The 16,208-nt window shown below is 40.7% G+C and overlaps 1 protein-coding gene across 1 annotated transcript; it reads right to left on the bottom strand.

Annotated features, from left to right (window-relative positions):
• Nucleotides 1-521: 521 nt before the first annotated feature.
• Nucleotides 522-6,839, bottom strand: OXA1L (OXA1L mitochondrial inner membrane protein). The gene is made up of 10 exons (XM_063091289.1): nt 6,768-6,839; nt 6,171-6,332; nt 5,333-5,546; nt 2,493-2,636; nt 2,159-2,244; nt 1,820-1,984; nt 1,508-1,612; nt 1,233-1,395; nt 1,010-1,090; nt 522-923 (listed from the first exon to the last, which is right to left on the bottom strand). Exons 1-10 carry the CDS (start codon nt 6,828-6,830, stop codon nt 796-798), a joined length of 1,311 nt encoding a protein of 436 aa, XP_062947359.1. The 5' UTR covers nt 6,831-6,839; the 3' UTR covers nt 522-795.
• Between the last annotated feature and the right edge of the window lie 9,369 nt (nt 6,840-16,208).

Raw genomic sequence — 16,208 nt, 5'->3', positions numbered from 1 at the left:
GAGAGACATGAAACTGTCACAGGTACTGGACAACAATAAAAGGGTTATGTTCCTTAAGCTTGAGTGGCTTCATTTTATATAGTCTCTGGGACAGCTCTCATTAGCCTAAAAACTGATAGACTGAAAACAATTTTTGATGCTTGAAAGGATCCGAGTATTTCTTTCCTCTCAAGCCAGTTAATGAAGACTGATAATACAAACTTCTACACAAAGGCAGACGAGAACTCCTAAAGTGCTGTAGTAAAAGGTTGTTACATAGATACAACATCAACTTTCATTCTTCTTAATTATTGCTAAGAATTTGAATGCATCTACTCCTTGAAGGAGATTTTATAGGTAATCTGGGGGTCATGAAATGTGGTTACTGTATTTAGATACAATTTCAACTTATCAATCATACCTCTATGACTGCAATGCAAATGTAAATGGAACACATGTATAGGCTGGAACTCTTAATGCCAGGTTAAAACATTTAGACACTTCCCAAGAGTATGGGCCAGCAGGAGCAATCATGCTATTCATTTTTCTGAAGCACACAACCTATTTCCCTGTTTAATAATTATCAGGAAGCAGCATGAAGTACAGAGGTTTACTAACTCTGTGGATGGGATGATAACTTGGCTCCCCAGTGCTTTCTTTTACACACAGGTAAAAGAAAGTGTGTAGTGGAATCCATTTTTTAAAATGACCACCTCCATGTCCCACAGTTCCTAGGTCTGGGGCAAGGACACTGCATCAAATCTTGTTTTGAGGATGAGTCTTTGAACTCCTGCCAGAATGAGCAGGGACCTTAAATCAGCCAAGTGTCTCACGCCAAGGCCGCTTTGACTTTGATTTGTTGCTGCTACTGTCAGGAGTGTCGAGAGTGTGATTCTTTCCATGCTGTAGCAGAGGGTTGTGGGTGAAGGTCTGTCGTAAGGGACCTGGGAAAAGATGAGTAAACAAATCTCAATGAACAAAGGAAAAGGAAGAAACAAAAGACAGAATTTAGCCTGAAAAGATTATTTACCCCTGGCTGCTAGCTCCAAGTGATTCTGCATGCGTCGTTCACGCTGTCGTAGCTGATGTGCCATTTCAGCATTCTTCCAGCCTATGTAATGAGTATGACAGTCAGTCCTGTCCATTTTTTTTTGGTGGCTTGCGGGTATGGGGATCTGAACCCTTGACCTTGGTGCCACCCTCATTTTTAGACCACTTTCCCCTGTATTGTTTCACACAGGGTAAGCCCTTACCTGTTTTGAAGCTCTTTATGAAGCCTTCCTGTGGAGGTAATTTGTCAGGGTCATGCACAACACGCTGGGGGATTTTAAGTATAGTGCGTACAGCTGGAATCCGGAGGCAGGCCACTTGGCCCAGGGAAAACACATTGGAAGAGAGCCAGTACATGAACACTGCCTAGGTGAGAATAAAGAGAAGGAACTGGAGATGCTGCATCCCTGGTAAGATTGCTAGGTGATGGCTAGGCTAGGTGAGAAGACTTGGAGCAAGACCCCAAGCCATTACCTACCGAGGGGAAATGGATGGTTATGGGCAAGACTACCAGGGGTAACACTCTGATAACATTTCTCATCCACCGAAGGTCAGAACTTTGCACACCTGTCTCAGCACCTAGCTGCCAAAAAAAAAAAAAAAAAAAAAAAAGGGAGATGGGGCAGAGTAGAAAAGAGCAGTGAATCCATGCCAAATTTAGAGAATCTGGTTCTAACCATTTACCCATCAACTCTTTCTCCAAGAAGTGAAAGATGACCATTCTGTACAACTACTTTACCACCACTCCCAGTTCACTTTGCAGGTTTGTCAGCCGGCCACCTGAGCTTACCTCAAGGACACCCCACATTGTAGTGGTGACTACCAGTGGTAATATGTAGGTGGGATCAGACACTGTGAGATCCTGGAACCACCAGAGGCCACCTGTCTGCATGCTGGGCACAGGAAGGTTTGCCATCTCTCTCAAGGCAATGAAGAAGGAGATGAAGATTGGGGCCTATTATACAGGGTAAACAATGTCAGCATGCTTTTTAGCAGAAGGGACATTTTCATTATGTCAGTATTGGAGGCTATGTACAATATCACCACCACCTGCTGTATGGGGCATGGGAAACACAGAGGAGGCAATTTCAGGGGTTCAGGATAAAATAAGAGAAATATTCTTGCTCACCTGAGTCAGAGGTAGAATGAGAGGTTTAAAGAGTTTAACGTCATGCTTTTTCTGGTAAAGTGTCATCTCTGAGGAGGCCCTGTAAACTGTGAGGTGAGGGAAAATTAATGGTTAACAGTTACATCAGTGGAGGTGAACATCCTCCTCACCTGGACCATGAACTTTCTAACTGACCCTGGCCAGTCCCTGGAAGCATTAGGCCCAAGAAGCAGACAGATTTTTAGAACTTGCCCAACCATAGCAACTCCTGATGAGGTTGTTCCTTTCCTTCAGCAGAATGTCAGAAAAAGTACAAATGTGGTCCTCTCTCACACTCATCCTGCAACTGACTTACACTCAGCATGGTCCCCTGCCAACTTGGCCTCTCTGATTCGAGTGGAAAACCTCTGGATCTCTGGCAAGTGGTTGTGGATCTTTGCCGCCTCTCGCTGGCCCTTCACGATGAGAGGAAAAACCAGGCAGCGAGCAAGGACTGTACCTGGAAAACACAAACTAGGATTGGAGTGAAATTAAAGCAGTTCTGCAGCTAGACTGAAGGTTTTTAGGTCCTTGCCAAAAGGGTCTCTCTTATTCTAGCCTTTTCCACAGTTACCCATGACCAAGGGGCCCAGAAGTAACGGTAGGGGTATGACTTAATTCCTTCAAGGCTCAGTTCTCTGCTTAGGCATCACAAAAGTCTGGCATTAACTTCTCTAAGCAGATGACCAGGAATCCCATTTGTTTCCTAAACAAAAAGGTGACAGAAGGTACTTTTCTAGATTAATGACTTCTAAACTTTTCTATTATCAATGAAACCTCCCTCCTGCCCACCCACCAACTGTAAGTGTCACTGTCAGTATAAAGAACAAAAAAATCAAAGTACACTGTGTGAAGTAAAAGCCTGGTTATAGGATTGTTAATCCTTTGGCCTTCACCTTTCTCAGAGACAACTTCACAGAACTCTGGGGCTCCCAGGAATGAAGTTTGAAAGCTATTGTTCTAGAAATCCCTCGGGGAGGAAGTAATCTGGTGGCCTACTGCTTTAGCTCCATCCTACTTCTTTTCTTACACTTCGTATTTCTGGACAATTCCAACATTCTGTTTATGGTATCTGTAGACATACAAGTGGGTCTGGACTAAGAAGAGACAGGGTGGAAGATATAGGTTTATGCTTTATCAACATCAAGATGGATGATGCGAAGTAGAAGCAGCAGCTACAAGTGGAACCCAGAATACCAGCACTGAAAGGGTAGGTAGACTATTGGATAATGGAGATAGGAAGGTGTGATCAAAGACAGGAAGAAAATCAGGAGATTGTCACAAAAGCCAAGCATAGATTTCAAGGTCTGAAGTACCTAATGCAGAAAGTATAATAAGATAAAATGGATTTAGCACTGATGTCAGTGGCAGTTAGAATGAGGTGATTTTAGTAAAAGCCAGATTGTTGATGGTCAGAGTAAATGGAAACAAGTAGGCCCGCTGGATGCAGAACACTCTTTTAAAATACAGCCATGAAAGGAAGAAAAAAAAAGGATAGTAGTTAAAAGGGAACTAAGGATAAAGGGAAGAAATTTTCCCCAAGTAACATATGAGCATGCTTGAGCATATTTATATAGCAGTCCCTCCTTATCTGCAGGGGATACTTCCAAGACCCCCAGTGGATGCCTAAAACCAGATAGTATCAAACCCTATATAATCTTTTTCCTATACATATATACCTTTGACATATTTTAACTTATAGATTAGACACAGTAAAAGATTAACAATAATAATAAAATAGGACAATTATAACAATATGATAGCATCACTATTCTTGTGCTTTGAGGCCACTATTAAGTGAAATAAGGGTCACTTGAACACCATGCTACTGTGTGCAATTTAAAACTTATGAATTGTTCTTTTCTGGAATTTTCCATTTAACATTTTCAGATTGTAGTTGACCTTGGTGGTAACTGAAACTGCAAAAAGTCATACCACGAATAAGGGGGGACTAACGTATGTTTAGGGTAGGACAGTAAGAAGACGACACTGAAGACATGGGAGAGAAGAGATAACTGATAGAGCAAGGTGTCTGAAGAAATAGAATTCAGGGCTGGCTGGTTAGCTTAGTTGGTTAGAATGAGGTGCAAATAACACATGTCCAGGGTCTGATACTGTACTGGCCAGCTGCTACCTCCCTCCGCCCTGAATTCAAGACACAGTTTTAGCCTTTACAAGAACAATGGGAGTGGCTTTCCAATTTGGAGTTTCAAATGCCTGACCTAACTAACCTTCTACTCTCCTAAACCAGGGCTTCATCACTTTTAATGTTTCCCTTAATCCACCTCCACGCTCACATTCAAATACAGTCATATATCACTTAATGACGGGGATGCGATCTAAGAATTGCACCATTAGGCAAATTTGTCACTGTGTGAAAAGAAAGTGTATCAAGAGAGGGAACTGTAATGAATTTTCCTATTATCTATACTGGCCACTAATTGCCTGAGTGAGTCTCTCTGAGCCTCACTTTCCTCATCTGTTAAATGGGGATTAGAATAATACCACCCCACAAAGTTATGAAAATTAAATAGATTGTAGGTAGGGGTTGTGTCTAGCACTCAGCAAGCACTCAGTGTTAGGTAACTATTATTAACTATTATTTTGCTATGGAGATGGGTGGAACCATTTAAAAATGCAAGAATTCTAAAGCAAATAATCTTTCACTTTGAGTCAGACCTAATCTGTCAGATGCTTGGCTTTCTAAAGTGTGAGCTACTTTTGGGAAGGTCACCCCATGGGTAAGCTAGGCACTTCTTCATATATTTTGCAGTAGGTTTGTTTATAACAGCATAACCACAAACGTGAGTAATGCTTAGTGCTGTGACGTTACAATGGCTACAACATCACTAGGCAATAGGAATTTTTCAGCTGTTATAATCTTACGTAACCACCTTTGTATATGGAAATGTTATGCAGTGCATGGCTATACTTCCTGAATCCCAGATGATCTAGTGGTTTTATAATGCTCATTAGGAAATATAAGTACAGTGCATCTAGGTATCATAATCTTTTATCCCTCATCTGAACCATCTGCTTTTCTCACCCCTAAACTTCTGCAACTATTTCCTCAATCCACTCACAGAACTGTCACCTTTAAGATCCTTAAGCCCCCATTTCCTCTACTCTTGTCCAGCATATACTCTTGTCCCTTACAAGCAGCAATGGCTCCCCACCAAGGCAGGTCCAGGTTAACATGCATAAATTCCAGTAAGTTCTGGATCAGTCCCACTGGGGTGTATGACCCCAGCCCCAGTTCAGTGAAGCTCTGTCCTGTAGCAGCTTGGACTACATCGGCAATCTCTCCAGAAGCCACCTCCGGTATTGCTGTGGATGAGGGAGTTGCAGGAACAACAGGAGGGACCTGAACCTGTGTGAAAGGAGCCATGTGTGATAATCAGGAGGGGGGGATTCATACAGAAAGTGAGGCCCCCTTATAGGTAACCAGTACTGGGTTCTGGTCTCTTGACTCTATTTTTTGTTCTTCCAGGTTAGCCTATAGTGTCCACAGAATTCAAGCTTAAAAAGGACATCTCATTTTTGCCACTAGGCAGGAAGGTAAGTTACTGAGAGCAAGATTTCATAACGTCCCTTCATGCTGAGAAGTTATTTCTTGTATCAGTTTCCCAATCTTCAGCTATTTGAATATTACACGATTTTTGTCATGTATTGAAATTATTACACTTGCAATTTTTCTTTAAAATAACTCGTTTTTAGGACTATTATATGCGAATTATAATTTTTCTAATACAAGCATCACCATTAGTGGCCTGCAAACAATGCCTTGAATATAACATAAATCTCTCCTGTTGTACTTTCAATCATTTCCCCACTGAATTAAAAATCCATCCCAAGCAGAGATCTAACATTCTGGGGAGCTGTGTGGAGTGTGGACAAGCACTCTGCTCCATAATCCTCTCCCCTCAAACAAAACGAAATAAAAATAAACCAAGAAGCACAACTCCGAACGTTGCAAGAACAAAAGGACTCTCACCTGGGCTTCTGCAAACGAGATGGCAGAAGTACTGAGGCAGCGGGGGCCGGGAGCCGCAAGGAGGACGTAGTGCAAGCGCCCGCAGCACGGGCCGGCTGGGGGCTGAAGGCCCGCGGTTAGTGGTTTCCGGGTCCACTGCGAGGGCCCTGTGACACTGTGGAACTGAGCGGGTAAAAGGATGAAGAAGCCTATTTACCGGGAACAGAAGTCCCAGCGTGGGGACACAGAACTTTCACTATGCTCACTCCACAAGAAGTAGACAGCCCGGTTATCAGAAATGAGGACATGGCGACCCTCCGCGTCAGACTTCTGGCCCTAGGGACACATGCATCGGGTTTCAGTTACCGCAGACCCACGCCAGGGCCCAGAGACTAGGGTGAAGGGCCCTCTGCAGGGGGAAAGCAAGTTTCCAGCAATCGAAAACAAAACGGGGCCGCCAAGCCCTCGGAGCGGGGGACATTACTCTTCCGCGTCCTCATGCTACCTGAGGTCATGAAACTCCCAGCGTCTAGTTCATGCCTCCAGCGAGAGTTGTCCCTGAGAGGGCGTCGCTGGAACAGGGCAGTATCTCGGCACTCAGCGTCGGGGATTTCTTACCTGACGCTGGAGCCATAGCAGGCGCAGAAACTCTCGGCGTCCGCTCACCAACCCCACCGCCATTTTGGCCGGAAGAGGACTAGCGTTCGCGCGTGCGCGCTCAGACGGGCAACCCCGCAGGAGGAGGCCCTTTTGGAAATGGGCATGAAGCCGGAGGTATCGCCACAGATCAGGTGGTAAGGGAGAATGGAGCTTGGCAGCCATATTTGAAGTGGTTAAGAAGACGCAAAGGGTCGTAAAAACTAGAGCGCGCAAAAAATGTTTTCCGGAGATTAAAAGGAAGTTGAAGTTGAGAGCCAGGTAACGAATCATCATTAGTGACGGCGTGAGCCTGGGGAGTTTTTTTTTGCGTTTTCTTAAACCGCGATTGTCCTCTGATTTGTTGGGTTAAAAATAGCCTCTAGGTGTTAAAACACCAAGGTCAAGAGTTAGGATCCCCTTATCCGCCACCCGCCAAAAAAGAAAAAAAAAAAAAAAAAAAAAAAAGAAGCCTCCGGACAGTCCAGTCGGTGGTTGGCGTGTTCCCTCCCCCCCCATAATGTTCGATTCTTTTTGCTAGATAATATTGCAACCGCAGATCCAATGAAATTTGACAGTGGTCAAGAGTCTGACAGAAGTGAAGATAAGGCAGCTTCTAGGAAATATTTTTCTCCCAGATAAAAAGACAAAGTTTAAAGATTAGACTCCCCCTTTCCCTATCCCCTTAAGTGGAGTTGTGTGAGGACTCTGACCAGGAGGGGACAAGTCTGAAGATGAAAAGCTAACATGTTGAGGATGGTTGACTGGAAAGATAGAAAAAACCTGAGTACTCGATAATGTCATTGAGCTGCTGTACCAAGCTTGGAACCACCTATTTCTAGACTTTGTTGTGAAACATAATTAAAGATCTTCATTGTCTAGACTGTAAGTCTCTTTTGCTTGACTGTTGTTTTTTGAAGCTGAAAGCATTCCTAAAGATATATAAGATGAAGTTCCCCTTCTCCAAGGAAAAAATTACTGCATGGTTCATTTGGTGCCACCAAAATAAGTCTACCCATAGGATAGTTGTTACTGAAACCCCAAAGGTTTATTTACTTGCCACTCAATAGCCAATAATTGAGGGACAAATGTTGGTGTAAGGAAAGGTAGACTTTAATCAGGAAGCCAGCAGCCTGGGGAAATAGGCTCATGTCCCAAAGACTATCTCCATTTTCCCCAGACTTGCCAAAGGGTTTTGTAGGCACAAATGGTAGGGAGCTGATTCGTGGTGACCTAAGCAGGGATGTGCAGGCATAATCATAAAATTGCAGATAAACATCAGAGAATTTCTTGGGTGGGAGCTGATTCATGGTGACCATCCTTCACGAAGTCAAGTTACGGATTCAGTTGCTGTTAACCTCAAAAAGCTCTAGTTAGTAAGCTAGTAAAGAATGGCCATCTGGGTTAATAATTTCTTCTATAATTACTCTGTGTACAGTGTCAGCAAAAGTCATTATGTTCTAGCAATCATATGAACAAGAATCATTATAATGTCCAGCTGTAAGCTATGCTGTTGAAGTTACAAGAGTAAGAAATAAAACTTTATAACTTAGAAGTTTAGCAAAGTGGAGTCACTTCTGTTCAGCTTGTTACATAGTATTTGTAACTATGTATTTGTTATTACCTCTGTAACTATGTATTTGTTAACTATGTATTTGTTATTACCTGTAACTATGTATTTGTTATTACCTCTGTGTTGATTTTTTAAAGTAATTTATAAAAAGGCTGTTAAAGTAGCATCCAGCGTATATGTCTGTTAGGTCATATTGCTAATTATTACTAAATCTGTATTATATTTCTTTGCTTTCTATTTTTACCATTTTTGTCACATATTGATAACCCTCCCAAACTAGCAGAGATTGAGATTATTTCAGGCTATTGTATCTTTCCCATACTGTACTTTGTTGTTCAGAAAGCACTCTGTACTTTGAGAGGCTTTGTAAGGGTTCAAATATAATCAACAGTTTTTAAAAAATATATAATTCATGTACCACGCAGTTCACCCATTTAAAGTGTACAATAGTTTTTAGTGTATTCAGAGTTGTGCAACAATTGCCACAATTGATCTTAGAACTACTTCTATCTGATATATTTTTCAGTCTCATTTATATTTTAGAATAAATAACCTGAAAATCACCAGTGCTTGATATTTTAAAACCACAGCCTAAATATAAATATCAAAAAAGCTTATGAATGCATGTAAATAGACTTCTTTTTTTAGCCTAGAACTCCTGAATAACTAAAAAACCTGACAAAATATGTGAAACAACCTTTTGAGACATTTCATGATAGACGGTGAAGGACTATGATCCTTCAGAGAAAGGAAACAAGCAAGATTAGCACCATGATTGCTCCAGCTTCCTTCCTAGAGGCACTTTCTTGACCATGGCAGAAGGAGGGGGAAACAAAGCACAGCATAGTGGTCTTTCTGGGTTGAGAAGACAGAGATCACAGTTTGGGGAAGCTAGGGTTGCTAGAGTCTATGGCTTAGTGTACTAGAGATGAGGGAGCTAGGTAAAGAAAAAGCTACAGAAATCTGCATGGTGTCCTCTTGAGTCTCTAGTTGAATACTAAGCTGTGCACGAATAGGGTGAACCTCCACAAGGGCAGACAAGGGACTACCAAAGAGTTGTAAAAGAAAAGAAAAGAAAAGAAAAAAGGCTTAATTAAATGGAGTGATACACCATGTTGATGGATTGTAAGATTCAATATTGTTCAGATGTCATTTTTTTCCAAACTGATTTACAGGAAAGTCAGTTTAATCCTAGAATTTTTGCAGAAATTGACAAGTAATCAATATTTTTATATGAAAATGTAAAAGAACTAGAATAGCCAAAATGCTTTTTTTTTTTTTTTTTTTGGCACCTGGCTGGTAGGGGAATCAAAATCCTTGATGTTAGAACATGGCACTCCAACCAATTGAGCTAACCAGCCAGTCCCAAAGTGTTTTTTGAAAAAGGACAAAGTTGGAGGACTTACAGCACCTGATTTCAAGACTTCCTATAAAGAAATGATAATCAAGGCAGTGTGGTATTGGCATAAGAATAGACATTTAGATCAAAGGAACAGAATAAAGTATTCAGAAATAAATTCATACATATATGACCTATTTATTTCAATAAGACTGCCAAAGTAATTTAAAAGGAAAAGGAAAGTCTTTTCAACAAATGATGCTGGAGTAACTGGATATCCCTATAAAAATGTTTGAACCCCAACCCTTAGTTTGTGCCATATATAAAAATTAACTTGAAATGGGTGACAGACTTAAGCTTAAAAGCTAAAACTATAAGTTTTCTAGAAGAAAGCACAAAAGAAGACTTCAGTAGTGAACAAAGATATCCTAGGCAGGACACAAAGTACTCTAATCATAAAATAAAAATTTGATAATTTATCAAAATTAAAAACCCTCCTGTGTTTGAAAGATACCATTAGAAAAACTAAAAGGCATACCAGAGTCTTACAAATTGGGAGACAAATAATTTTAACACATGTATTTGACAAAGGATTTGTACCTAGAATATATAAAGGACTCTTCTTACAACTCTATAATTAGAAGCAAAACAACCCAATGAAAATGGGAAAATATTTTGAATAGGAATTTCACTAAAGAAGATACCAGAAGGAACGGCCAAAAAACACGTGAAAGGATGCTCAAAATTATTAGTCATCAGGGAGTTGGAAAATAAAACCACAGCAATATACATCTACACATCTACTAGAATTGCTGAAATTAATTGGCTGACAATACCAAGTATTGATGAGTATGTGAACCAACTAGAACATAAATTGCTTGTAGAAATGCAAAATGGCACAATCACTTGGCAGTTGCCAGTAAAATTAAATCAATTAACTATGCTATCAAGAAATTCTGCTCCTAGATGTTCATTCAACAGAAATGAAAACATATGTCCACAAAAAGACTTGTACGTGAGTGTACAGCTCTTCACAGAAGCTATATTCGTAACATCAAACTGGAAATAACCCACATGTTTATAAGTGTGTGAATGGAGAAATTCCAGTATATTTGTGCAATGGAATAGTACTCAGCAATAGAAAGCAACATGATGAGCAAGTTGAGCTCTGAGGATGAGGAGGAAGATAAGCAGAGGATGGTCAGTCTGAGACTTTAGAGAACAAATCTATAGGATTATCTAAGAAATATTTTTCACCATGCTTGGTTCCAGTACATTATGATGAAACAGAAGCCGAGTGGGAGAAGAAGCATCTGGAATGAATCAAGAGATAAGCATTGAGTAGCTCTGTCAATCGTGAACTCAAGGAGCAGTACTCAGATGCTCTGGAGGAAATTGTGATGTTATTTGCCAGAGTCAGGAAGCTCAACACAAGACTGACTATGAGGAGAGCATGATGATGCATTTAAGTGTTAGTAAGTTAAAGGATGGTGAACATGAGCAAATGTCATGAGCTCACAATTTCATTCCCTCATGCATTTCAGTGACATCAGTGCTTTTAACAGGAGGAACCACTCATCTCGATGAGTGTCAGAATCCTATTAAGGGGGAAGGTGGCAGACTAGAGGTGCCCAGGGCATGTTCCTCCAACAGAAAAACAAAACAGACCCACTGCCACTGCCGCTGCAGTCACTGCAGCTATTCGCCAGTTGCAGAACCATCGCCCATCATAGAGCAGCTCTCTGCAGAGCAGCAGTCCTGTGGGTGGCCTGTCATTGCAGCTGCAGACTCCACAGACATGAGCGAGGTGGCTGCAATCACCGCAGCCATTGCCACCACCATGAGTTAACCCTGCAGCTGCCAAGGACACCACAGACGTGAGAGAGGCAGTTACAGCTGTTGGCACCACTGCCACCCTCACGAGGTAACCCCACTGTCTCTGTAGACACCACAGATTTGAGGGAGGCAGTTGCAGCAGCAGCTGCTGCTTCTGCTTCTGTGAGATAACCCCACTGTGACTGTGGACACTGTAGCTGAATGGGCCAGTACTGTGGACACTGCAGCCATGTGGGTGGCTGCTGCAACCACCATGGCTGAAGTTGCTGTCACAACCAGTGCTGCTAGGCAGCCACCATTGTTGCAAGAGGAGCCTGCCACTGTTGGAGCCACTGCTGCCACACAGGCAGCCCACCAGAGCTGCTGCCATATGGGCAACCTATCAAAGTCATTGCCACAGCCACCACCACTGCAACGGCAGCCTGCTACCACAGCAGAAGCCAAAGCAGCCACTACCACTGTGTAGGTGGACTGCTAACTATTTGACTGCATTGACACAAGGAGGGTCACCAGCGGAGTCCCAAAAAGGAGACTAATAGAAGAAGCAACTGCTCTACCAGATGACTAGACATCAATGTAGAGATACTAGAAATATGAAAAAACAAGAAAATATAGATCCATCAAAGGAATACAATAACTCTCAAGTACCAGACCTCACAGAGCAGGGAAGGTTTTAAAATGACTGAAAAGGAATTCTGAGTAAAAGTCTCAAGGAAACTCAGTGAGATACAAGAAGACACAGTTAGATGACACAATGAATTGAGCAAAACTATCCAAGATATGAAGGAGGAAATTTACAAAGAGATTAATACTTTAAAAAAGAATGTAGCAGAACTCATGGAACTGAAGGAGTCATTTGATGAAATAAAAAACACAACTGAGAGCAAGCAGAAGAAAGAGTTTCTAATTTTTTTTTTTTTTTTTTCCGTGACCGGCGCTCAGCCAGGGAGTGCACCGGTCATTCTTATATAGGATCCTAACCCGCGGCGGGAGCGTCGCCGCGCTGCTAGCGCAGCACGCTACCGAGTGCGCCACGGGCTCAATCCAAGAGTTTCTAATTTTTTTTTTTTTTTTTTTTTTTTTTTGTCTTTTTCGTGACGGGCACTCAGCCAGTGAGTGCATCGGCCATTCCTATATAGGATCCGAACCCGCGGCGGGAGCGTCGCCGCGCTGCTAGCGCAGCACGCTACCGAGTGCGCCACGGGCTCGGCCCGAGTTTCTAATTTTGAAGACAGTCTTCAAAATAACTCAGGCAGACAAAAAAAAAAAAGCAAAAAGAATTTTAAAAAACTGAAGAAAATCTAAGAGAGAGAGAGAGAGCAGACAACTTTAAGCACACAAAGATCTAAGTCACGGGTGTTCCACAAGGGGAGGAGAAAGGAAAAAGAATTGAGAGCATATTTAATGAAATAATAGCGAAATTCCTAGGTATAGGGAGAGACACTGATCTTCAGATTCAGGAGGCTCAAATATCCCCAAACAGATTCAGTCCAAAAAGGTCCTCTGCAAGACACATTATAGTCAAACTGGCAAAACTCAAAGATGAGGAGAATCCTAAAAGCAGCAAGAGGAAAGTGTCAAATCACCTATAAGTGAGTCCCTATCAGACTAACGGCAGAATTCTCAACAGAAACCCTACAGGCCAGAAGAAAATGGAATGATATGTTCAAAGTACTAAAAGAAAAAATCTGCCAGCCAAGAATACTACACCCAGCAAAGCTGTCCTTCAGAAATGAAGGAGAAATAGTGTATTCCCTGACAAGCAACAACTATGGGAGTTCACCACCAACAAGCTCTACAAGAAATCCACTAGGGAGTCCTGCATCTGGAATCCAAAAAACAATAATTACTACCATGAACACACAAGAAAGAACAAAACCCACTGGTAGAACAAAAAGGTAAACAAAGAGACAAACTGTATCTTACCACCTGAAAAACCCAACAAACATCAAAGACAAACAATGAAAGGGTAAGAAAGAAACAAAAGATATTCAAAACATCCAAATGAAAATTGATAAAATGGTAGGAGTAAGACAATACCTTTCAGTACCAAACCTAAATGTAAATGGATTAAATTGCCCACTCAAAAGACACAGACTGACTGATTGGATTAAAAAGCTAGACCCAACTATGTGTTGTCTACAAGAGATTCACCTCACCTGTAAAGACACACACAGGCTAAGAGTGAAGGGTTGGAAAAAGATATGCCATGCAAATGGAAATAAAAAATGAGCAGGAGTAGCTATTCTTATATCAGATTAAATAGACTTTAAACCAATGACTATAAAAAGAGACAAAGAAGTCCAAAGACAAATCACCATATAATGATAAAGGGAACTATCCAGCAAGAAGACATGACAACCATAAATACATATGCACCAGCATTGGAGCACCCAGATATGTAACGCAAACACTATTACACCTAAGGAAAGGGATAGGCCCAAATACGATAATAGTTGGGGACCTGAACACCCCTCTTTCAACATTGCACAGATCATTAAGGCAATAAATCAACAGAGAAACACAGGATGTAAACCACACTTTAGACCAATCAGACCTGGCAGATTTCATCCAACAACCACAGAATATACATTCTTCTCATAAGGCCCATGGAACATGCTCCAAGATAGACCACAGGTTAGGTCACAAACCAAGTCTGAACAAATTTTTAAAAATTGAAATTATTTCAAGTATCTTTTCAGACCACAACAGATTAAAACTAGAAATCTGTAACAAGTGAAACTCTGGAAACTAGATGAACAAGTGGAAATTAAACAACATGCTCCTGAATGACATATGGGCCCAAGAAGAAAGTAAAAGGAAATCAAAAATTTCTCAGAACTAATGAAAAGAAAGACCCTTCATACCAAAACATGTGGGATACTGCAAAAGCAGAACTAAGAGGGAAGTTTATTGGAATAAACACTTTCATGAAAAGAATAGAAAGATTTCAAATAAATAACCTCAATAAATAACCTCAATAAATAACCTACACCTCAAAGAACTAGAAAAACAAGAACAATCCAATCCCAAAATTAGTAGATGGAAAGAAATAATTAAGATCAGAGCAGAACTAAATGAAATAGAAACACAAAAATGATACAAAAGATTGGGCTGGCCTGTGGCTCACTCGGGAGAGTGTTGTGCTGATAACACCAAGGCCGCGGGTTCAGATTCCATGTAGGGATGGCTAGTTAGCTCACTGGGTGAGCGTGATGCTGACAACACCAAGTCAAAGGTTAAGATCCCCTTACCGGTCATCTTAAAAAAAAAAAAAAGATACAAAAGATCAATGAAAGAAAAAGTTGTTTTTTGAGAAGGTGAACAAAATAGACAAGTCATTAGATAGGCTAACTAAAAACAGAATAGAGAAGACCCAAATAACAAAAATTAGAAATAAAAAAGGAGACATTATGACCAATACCATAGAAATACAAATAATCATTAAATACTATTATAAGCAACTATACATCAACACATTTGAAAAACTGGAGGAAATGGATGAATTTCTGGACACATACAAGCTACCAAGACTGAACCAAGAAGTTACAGAAAACCTCAAAAACCAACAAGCAAAGAGATTGAAGCAGTAATCAGAAATCTCCCAACAATGAAAAGCCCAGGACAGGATGGCTTTACTGATGAATTCTACCAAACATTTACAGAGGAATTAATACCAGTTTTCTTCAGACTATTCCAAGAATTGAAACAGATGCTGTTCTCCCAAAGGCATTCTATGAGGCCAGCATCACCCTGATACCAAAACCAGACAAAGAAACAACAAAAAGGGAAACAATCGGCAAATATCTTTGATGAACATAGATGCAAAAATCCTCAATAAAATATTAGCAAATAGAATACAGCAGCACATCAAAAAAATTATACACCACGATCAAGAGGGATTCATCCCAGGGATGCAAGGATTGTTCATCATACAGAAGTCAATAAATGTGATACACCACATTAACAAAATCAAGGACAAATCCATATGATTACCTCAATAGATGTAGAAAAAGCATTTGACAAAATTCAACATCTTTTCATGATAAAGACTGTCAGTAAATTAGGTATAGAAGGAAAGTATCTCAACACAATAAAAGCCATATATGGTGAACCCACCACCAATATCATCCTGAATGGAGAAATTCAGCTTTTTCCTTAAGAATGGGATTAAGACAAGATGCCCACTTTCACGACTCCTATTTAAGATAGTGTTGGAAGTAGTAGCCAGAACAATCAAGCAAGAGAAAGAAATAAAGGGCATCCAGATTGGAAAGGATGAAGTCAAATTGTCCCTGTTTGCAGATAACATGATTTTATATACAGAAAAACCTAGACTCTACCAAAAAACTCTTAGAGCTGATAAACAATTTCAGTAAAGTTGCAGAATACAAAACCAACATGCAAAAATCAGTAATGTTTTTATTTTCCAACAATGAGCTAGCAGAAAAAAAAAATCAAGAAAGCTAGCACAGAAAGAACAAACAAACAAAAAACAAAACAAAAACCCCCAAGAAAGCTTGCCCATTTACAATAGTCACCAAAAAAATCAAATACCTAGGAATCATTTTAACAAAGGAGGTGAAAGATCTCTACAACAAAGATTACAAATCACTGTTGAAAGAAATTAAAGAGGACACAAAAAGATGGAAAGACATTCCATGCCCTTGGATTG

The sequence above is a fragment of the Cynocephalus volans genome, chromosome 3, assembly GCF_027409185.1.
Source record: "Cynocephalus volans isolate mCynVol1 chromosome 3, mCynVol1.pri, whole genome shotgun sequence".
Lineage (NCBI taxonomy): Eukaryota > Metazoa > Chordata > Mammalia > Dermoptera > Cynocephalidae > Cynocephalus > Cynocephalus volans.
Note: the sequence above shows the minus strand (reverse complement) of the source record. Positions and strands in the feature narration are given on the sequence as shown.

What these genes read in the sequence shown, in the direction of transcription:
- OXA1L (XM_063091289.1), bottom strand. Translation starts at nt 6,830, where the DNA reads ATGGCGGTGGGGTTGGTGAGCGGACGCCGAGAGTTTCTGCGCCTGCTA. An exon ending in TCTCGTTTGCAGAAGCCCAG is followed by an intron (nt 5,547 to 6,170) that starts GTGAGAGTCCTT and finishes CCTTTCACACAG; the next exon opens with GTTCAGGTCCCTCCTGTTGT. An exon ending in CAATGTGGGGTGTCCTTGAG is followed by an intron (nt 1,613 to 1,819) that starts GTAAGCTCAGGT and finishes TTTTTTTGGCAG; the next exon opens with CTAGGTGCTGAGACAGGTGT.